The 9041-nt window shown below is 29.6% G+C and overlaps 1 protein-coding gene across 2 annotated transcripts in view; it reads left to right on the top strand.

Moving 5' to 3' along the window:
• The window catches only part of LOC106478540 (glutamine--fructose-6-phosphate aminotransferase [isomerizing] 2-like), a 64010-nt gene that overhangs the window by 15453 nt on the left and 39516 nt on the right, over window positions 1-9041 (top strand). For both annotated transcript variants that reach the window (XM_013939091.2, XM_013939089.2), the window contains exons 4-8: window positions 3012-3137; window positions 3682-3740; window positions 3996-4124; window positions 5121-5182; window positions 6960-7039. In XM_013939091.2, the coding sequence (XP_013794545.1) occupies window positions 3012-3137; window positions 3682-3740; window positions 3996-4124; window positions 5121-5182; window positions 6960-7039 (456 nt within the window). The remainder of the gene's footprint in view (window positions 1-3011; window positions 3138-3681; window positions 3741-3995; window positions 4125-5120; window positions 5183-6959; window positions 7040-9041) is intronic.

Below are 9041 nucleotides of genomic sequence, written 5' to 3'. Positions count from 1 at the left end.
GCGAAGAGCATGCCTGTTGCAGAAGTAGTGGGGGAACCCATAAGTGTGCTTCGTTTTCATCTTGGAGCACACCTGTTCATTCTGAGTGTTCACTTTCCACTTTATTTCAATATTGTGGGCCTGATCTGGCCTCTCCATCTTTGCAGTGTAGGGTAAAACTGTATCGGGAGTTAACATTTTTCTTACACTGAAAATGTATTTCCGATAGGCACTTACTTCTTTTCACACACTTCCCACTGTCAATGTTCTTCTTTTATAGCCTGCCAGTTCTCAAAAGTGAGGATTGAGCAGGAATAGCAGAGGGAACTATCTGCACCAATATAGGTGGTGCAATACTATTGGTGGAGAGTAGTCACATGTTAAAAAATGGCAGGAAATTGATGGGGTGTATAGACTGGTGTGCTAAGCACACACAATTTTTAACAACGCTTGGAGGGTAGAATGAAGATTGAGATAGCTTTGTATGAGCGGAGTAATTACCTTTCAGAATTTTCAGTGTAAGAAAATGTTAACATTAAGTATCCTATTATTCTGTAAAACAAGCTTTGTAATACATAAATTAGTTAATGAAGATATGTAAAATATTTTAGTAGGTCCCAAATCTTTAAAGTTTCATGTTGCCTTTGCATGTATAACCTAATCACTTGTGTTGACCTGCCATTTCTAAACAGATTTTACCAATTAAAAATATGAATAACAAACCATATAAACCATTATAGATTTTTGCTTAAAAATTTGCTTTTGTATTTTATCTCAGTTTGAATTTAAATTATACTACATATGTTTTTTGCTATTACTATAACTCGGTGGCATTTGCCATACATTTCTGAAATGGACTTACTTATTTAAAGTTTGAAAATAAAGAGGTAAATGATGTTCTGTAATTATTTTTCCTTCAAAATCTGTTTTGGTTATTTTAAATTTTTTATTTATGCTTTTCTAATAAATAGTGAAATCTATTAAGAAAATAAGTTTTATTTATTTATTTTGAAAATTTCATCCAAATGTACAGAACATAACATATTAACACATTGCAGAGTAAATGCAAAGAAATTGTGTGCTTTTGGTCAGTCATAATTATCAGAATTGTCCAATTCATATGAGTAGTTCACATAAGATTTTTTTTTCCCTACTTTTGATAGTCAATAGTTTCCTCCTTTTTTTTTTTTTCTTTGAGAGAGGAAAATATTTTTCTGCAGTAATTGAGTTATCTTGTGAATATAAATAGTGTCATATGGGAACAAGAACAATACTTGTGTAGAGGATGAATACATTATACTAAAATGATTTTGAATGTGCAAATTAACAACTCCTGATAAACACAGTTGATATAGTTACTGTAGAACAGAATATATCAGGACTACATTTTGACATTGTTTGACATTTCTTAGGTATTGTGATGGCACCAGAAATTACGTACTTTTGGGAAGGGTATGTAACAGATTGTTTGAGAAAAAATATTCATACACTGAGATTATAGGGATGTGTTAAGATCAGGAATTTAGAACTTGTACTCAATAATATCCTTTTTACTTAATGCATTGGTAAACCAAAGAAATATGGATAAACTTAGGACACCAGGACTGTCAAGAAAGAAAAAAAATAGTTATGTCTTGTAGGTGAGAACTCTCGAACACAAAGGTTAGTGGCAAAAGCTGTCTACTTGCTACAGGCAACAGTACACAACATAATCAAGAAAGATCTTCATTTGAAAATGAGGAAAACAGGGTATGGGTTTATGAAGACAAGGCTTGCAATCAATTAATACCTTTGATTCAAGTGTTGCATACATATAGTAGCTGGAGAATGAAACTGGTATTTATCCTATTCCATACACATTGGTCAAGTTGCTGAATGCAGCACATGTGGATTTGTGTACAGTCTGAATGTTGAAATGGGTGCTGGGAAACCCCTATCCTCAAACAACACAATATGGATTATGGAAAGCCAGCAGTAAGGATTTGTGTGCTTTAGACGTGACAGGCTTTTAGTAATTCCTTTTGCAGTGGAAACTATGCTGCAGGGCTATTGTCAATGGGGGGTGAATATGCATTTTTGAAAGTGCTTGAAAAGGGGCCTTTTTTGCAAAAGTACTTTAAAATATTATAATAGGAGAACATATTGATATATCTAACTTTAATGCATGCTGCAGAGTTGAGTGCAATAAATAGTCTTTCTTTTCTTTTTAGTCTACATTCGTATTTTGAACAAATAAATAAGAATTTTATAATAATTTCAGTGGAATCCAATTGATATAAATTTTAGCTTCCAAAAAGTGTTTGAAAAACACTTGAGAGTGCTTAGAAAGTCCTTGTAAAGTACTTGAAATTGATCTGCGCAATTCACTATGAACCATGTGTCAAGATGCACAGTCATAAAATAGAGTATGACTGGACTTGGCGACATGGACTGTAATGATGTGATGAGGTTTCAAAGTAATTTAGATATAGTTTTCTCAACCTGTGAATTAGGTATCTGTGGTTTTATTAAATCATGAATACAGTAATTGTTATTAGTGGTGGAATCTGGATATTTAGAATTTATAATTACAAAGCATCAATGATTATTGTCTTGGTTTTCATACCTAGATGCTTGTACTGATTCATAAAAACTATATATTTATTGACATAGTTAAGATTAATAAAAATGTAATTTCTGAAATGTTGCTTGAGAGAAAAAATTTTAAAAATATATCTTAACCACCAAACCTATTCAAATATAACATTTGTTAATAAAGATGATTTTAGTTTGTTTTCATGACTTTCAGGAGAACTTGTTAAAAATACATTGTTGAAGTGTAGCTATAAAAAAAACTTTACAAAAAAGCATGTAGAGAGCAGATAGTTTTTTCACAATAAAAGTTTAATGTTTTTGACAACCACAAATGTTGAACATCCTGCTAGAAAGGGTTTTGAGAGTTAAAACAAAATGATAGTTTATAAAAGTGTAAAACAAATGCCCTGTGTTTATAATGTATTTATATAATCCTTTCATTCGATCATATTTAACAGGTAGGCAAGATTTAGACTTGGAGCAGTCTTTTAACAGTCATGTTGGCATCGCCCATACTCGCTGGGCAACGCATGGTGCACCAAGTGAGAAAAACAGCCACCCTCAGCGTTCTGATTTAACAAATGGCAAGTATTAGAATAAACTCTTAAAAAAGATTGATTGTGCTAGAAAAGCAGAACTAAGCAAAATAGCACTGTTACATTAGGCTAAACAGTTTACTGTCATATGTAAAATAATATTATGATTGAATCATTTGAACTTTAACTAGCCTACGAGAAAACATAGTAGTTGGAGCTAATCAGCTAGAATGTGAAGTAACTAATTGATGTTTGTCTTTTTTTTCCTTAACACAAATATTAAATGAAGCAGTGAATGAAAGAGTGAAACTCATGACCTACATTTTGTTAAATATGCCATTATTTTTTCTGTTAACCTTCAAATTAACTTTTTTTGTAACATTTGCTGCTGGTGGGGCTTATTATTGCATTATGTATTGAGTAATTTTATGTTAAAAAGAATTAACCAAAGAAATTAAATTATGTAACTTATTGTAAAATAGAGAAGAGTTTCTAGAAGTAATTAAGTGGGTTATTTGCAATATTCATGGCCTTTTTATTTATATATATTTTTTATAACTTACGATAAATAAAATGCTTTTTTTTTTTCCAGAATTTGTGGTTGTGCACAATGGTATCCTCACAAATTATAAGGATATAAAACAGTTTTTGGTAAGTGTGAATTCTGATTTTGTGTATCTTTATTTTTTGCTTAATGCTTAAATGATGTTTATTGTATAATTCAATCCACCTACAGTGTGTAATTTGGATTTGCTAAACTTTTTGAAAAATTAATTATGCAAAATTATCACATATATATGGCATTGGTGGGAGGGAGGTTCATCTCTGTAACTATTGTTTCATCAAGTTTATCATTTGTGCATTTTTTAAATTTAGTCCTCTAAATTTACTTTTCCACTATTACAGATTAAGAAAGACCATGAATTTGAGTCTGATACTGATACAGAAGTAATAGGAAAGCTTTTGAAACACATTCATGACAACCATCCTGAACTTACATTCAGAGAGCTTGTGGAACAAGTGATCCAGCAGTTGGTGAGGTTTTGTTTAATTATTATATTTATTGTTTGTTCAAAAGAAAATTTTTATTAGAAACTAATTTTCTCTCCAAATGAAGTACATTTTATCATGTTAATTTACGTTGATAATGTGAAACTGAATGACAACAGATACAGAAGTTTTAGTTCTACGTGACTTTACAGTATTCTGTAATAGTTATTCAAAAGAACACTGTAGGTGTACTACAACTTCAATATTTTTGCATAATGTTGTTTATAGACAATGTAGTTGAAACATTAAGACTTGTAATGTTCACATTTTGCACCCTTTGCTAGGGTTTGGTGAAATGTTTCATAATTTGCTGAATATGCAAATATTTGGATTAGTATGCTCAATATTTTATTTCTGATTAATTAACATAGTTTGTTTTAATTTTTGCCTTTGTAACTCAAAAATATCAGAAAGGCATTTACATTTATCAGCTTTCATTTTATAAGCTACAGACTCTTATAATGATAATAAGAAATAACCTCCTGGATGAAACTAATATTTCATTAAGTATATAGAACAATACAGTAATATGATTATTGATTTTATATTTTTTTCTATTTTTTTTTTTATAGGTATAAATTTATGGTTCTTCAGAGTCAATGACTAAATTTTGTTTCTGTAATATTTAAACTGTTTCATAAATATGATATATTTTTTTTCATATTTTTCCCTTAAAAAGAATTGATTTCGGTATCATTTTCATGTGCTATTAATATTGTATAGAATATTTAAAAGCAGGTTCTCTTTTCCTCAACAATTTTTGTGATGTAAAATATGTAAACATGGTTTGAAAAATTAGTTTTTCCAAAATGATAGATAACTTTTGAAAAGTAAAGTAATTAAAAAAAACATATGAAATTTAACCCTGGTGATACAGTTGTAATGTATGAATATAAATCCACTTGTAAAGGTATCTCTTTCATACAGAATGATGGTGATGTACACAATTAGGCAGTTTATAGAAATTACATTGTGTTTCAGGAAGGAGCGTTTGCTCTGGTGTGTAAGAGCAAGAAATACCCTGGCCAGTGTGTAGCTACAAGGTAACAGTATACAAGTCATCATAAAATATTTGGATTATAAGTAGTTAAAAAATATTTTTACAATAATTTCAACATATTAGTTCTGCATTTAATTATCTAAATAGAAACAAATGTGGTTGCTTGAAGTTACTCAGGGGGTTACAAAGTTATTCTTTATTTTTTCATTGTTTTCACAACAGAAACGAGATTCCTTTAACTTGTTTCTTTTTGGAAAGTAGTTCTTATAAGCTGATACTGCTTCCTATTTATCTTCCACACCTCCATTAAGGATGTGGTGCAGCGCCTTGTCTTTGTAACAAGTTTATTGGGCACTTTGTGTTTGCTGTATTAGTGAGGCAAAATGTACTATGATGGTTTCTTTCAATCTAATTCACAAAGCAGTTATTCTATAATTAAGGGTATTACACCACAGTTCTTCCAACAAAATTAAGAAGTAAAAAAATTGTGTTACTTCCCAATTAATATGGAACATTTTTTTTTCATTTGTTAATGGATTTCAATTTCTTTTACATTAAAAAATCAGTTTTGAGCTGATTTTGGAAAAAATGGTTGGGGGTTGAAAATTGTTTCTGACTAAATTTTGATAGGGTTTATCTCAGTTCTGATTGATTTTATAAATAGTATTTTGTGTCATCTAATTTGTCTGATTTCCAATTGGATAAATTACAGCACTCATAAACACCGTATTCCAAAATATTTAACAAATGTGTTATTCCAAGTCATTGAGACGATGATGATATTTATCAGATTAACAGAAGAATATAAAAAATGTTTGGAAATGAAATTGGTTAGAATGAATGGTTGGTGAGTGTAGTAACCTTAGGTATCACTGACATAAACTGAATAAGAAAAGACTGATGTTTTCCAACTTGTATAGCAAACACTTCAACTATATCAGGTGAAGTTGGAGGCACTCAACCAACAAATAGAGCAAAAAATACACCAAGATAATTTGAATTACAGATATAGAAATACAGTCTTTCTAGCAAGCAGTTTACATAGTCTAAGAATTAGTCCAAGAGGTATATATTTATCAACTTAATATTTATCAATAATGTAATTTAGAAAATTATTTTAATCTATACCAACATTTTCACAAACTCTGTGAAGATAGATGACACACCTCTCACCTTGTCTGCAAATTATATGAAACAATATGAATATAATAAATAACGTATCACTTAAGAGTTGTTTGAATACATAGGCTACAATATTTATTGCAGTTGAAATTAATAATTGATTATTGAGTGTAATATTTTCTTGCACTAAAATGGTGTAAGTAGTTCAAAGTGATACATTTTTGGTCAGGGGAGTTCAGCCTTGGATCCCCACTTGGAGAAGACTCCCATTTCTTTTTTAATTTTCAGATATTTTTGACATGCTGAAAAAGCACCACATTTTCTATGAAATACTTGTTAAACAGTATTAATGTGTAAAGCTTTGTTTGATAACAGAGTTTTGTTTAATATCTCTCCCATAAATGTGTGGGCTTATGTTTCATATACTGTTTTATTATAGTTAAGTGAAAGTGGTTATAAAGATGAAGGTTTTATGTAAAAATAGTGAAGTCATGTAAAAATGAGGATAAAACTTACTTCTGTAGGCAAAAAAAACAAACATTTTTTTTAGTTAAATGTTTTGTTGTGACAGATAATGTTTTGCAATTTCTCCAAGAGGAGATAGATTTAACTTTATTATAGTTTCGTTAATGTATTCATACCATTTCAATTACTTTTATATTTTGTCTTTGAAAACCCTATTTTATATTCCTTAATAGACGGGGAAGTCCTTTACTAGTTGGAATAAAGAGTAAAACCCACTTGGCTACTGATTATATTCCAGTAATGTTCAGCAAAGGTAAGTTCTTAAGAATTGTACACCAATAAATATTTAGTTTACACGTACTTAAAAACGTATAGATTTTGGTTCTTAGCACCGATCTTTCGCAACTGTACTTATTTATTGACACTTACAATTCTTCATCTTATTATTGTTACTTTTTTTGGTTGATGTATATTATTCTTTGTTTTAGCATTGATTATATTGTTCTACAACTAGTTGGTATGTGGATGTCTGTGTATTAAATACTAGAAGTTTCATTATTATAAAGGTGTTTAGGTGTGTAAGATTATGCTTGACTCACCCATCAAACATTAAGTTCTTACAATGAGATTATCTATGTTAGTCTAGTTTGAAATGATGATGACCAGTGTTGAACTTATTTTGATTACTACAGTCATACAAAAGGAGCTTGAAATACACTTATAATAATAATAATAATAATAATAATAATAAAACTACTTCAGTCATAAAGAAACAGAATAAGACATTCAATTCAAAAGAATAAGAATACTTTACTCTGGTTATTTTTATCTTTTTCTTTTTAAAGAAAACATTAAATCGTTTGAACATTTTACCAAGTTCTGTTTATTTGCATTTCATATCACTGTGAATGATTGAACATTGAAGACTGAAGTCATGATTTATTCATATCTTTGTAAAACTACCTTTATAATAGAAACAAAATGGGTTTAATGTATTATAAAGATAAAAAAACGAAAATGAAAAACTTACCAGTGTTGTAGAACTTTATATAAACAATCACTAAATTTAAATGTGTTTTGAAGCTCATTCTCAGTTAATTCCAGAGAGAAATCTTTCTTGTGGCTAAGATGAACTGGAAAAATTTGTAGGAAAGCTGAATATTGAAGAGAAGAAAATACAGAAAATATGTAAATTGTGAGAATTAGTGTTTTTAATGTACAGGGATGAGAATCTATTGCCATTTGACAAATTTCCACTACTTGTATAGTCTGAATAGGCATAATTCATTCAAACCTGCTGAAAATTGTTTTTTCGGCTGGATGGAGTGCTGCGGCTGGAGACAAAATACTAGTGCTAGTAGACTAGATCTGAGATTGTCTTGTTTGCTTTGATGCTAGTGCTAAACTGAAATTAATATGTGAAGCTCCATTTTAACTAGCTGATTGGGCAGCTGACCAGTCTTTTGAAGCTGAAGGTATTTGAACACCTAAGAAATGCATAAGTTCCTTAAAATGCAATGGTGGATGATTCTAAAGGATCAGCTAACCAATAAAGTTTAAATCTCCCACCATCCACCTAAATAACATGCATCTCAAAAAATCTCAAATTTCATTTGTGTAATCTCTAAAACCTTCTAAATACATTTCAAATTTTTGTTTTCAGTAAAACTTTATATTTTTTCTGTTATTTTCTTTACCCTAACTCTATACAAGGTTGATCAATTTAACCAACCTTGTAACCACCAAAAATAAATTCAAAATAAATCTAAATTACCCTTTTTTTTTTCTTCCTAGAATGACCACAAATGGTAACGTAAAACTACATTTGTTTATCCTAAGTAGCTTTAAACTTTTACGAGTATAGATCAATTTATACTTGCATTGTATTGTTTTATTGCCCTTTGAACCATGTATAACTAATATTTGTGACATTATACGTTGTAAATCACTTGGGGAATGTGAAGCTCATGTTATGCTATTGAATTATATTACCCACAAGCTGCTCATGTGCATGCTTCATGAAACATTTTATTATATTATTATTATTAATTATTTTACTTCATGTAATCTTAACTAACTTAAAGAGATCCATATTTTTACTATTTATTCACTTTTCTAATAATAAATGAAGAATAAACATAAAAGCATAAAAAAATAATAATAATAAGGTACTTATCCAAGACTTTCTATACTGTTGACTGTCGATGACAGTTAGCCCTACTTTTTATACTAATGATGGTAATGCACTAAATTTTTATTTAATTAAATAATGCACCAAAGAACATAGAATAATAACATGCAAAAAGCAGACAATT

This window comes from Limulus polyphemus, unplaced genomic scaffold, assembly GCF_000517525.1.
Source record: "Limulus polyphemus unplaced genomic scaffold, Limulus_polyphemus-2.1.2 Scaffold222, whole genome shotgun sequence".
Classification (NCBI taxonomy): domain Eukaryota; kingdom Metazoa; phylum Arthropoda; class Merostomata; order Xiphosura; family Limulidae; genus Limulus; species Limulus polyphemus.
The sequence above is the reverse complement of the archived record's forward strand: the minus strand, read 5'-3'. Positions and strand labels throughout refer to the sequence as shown.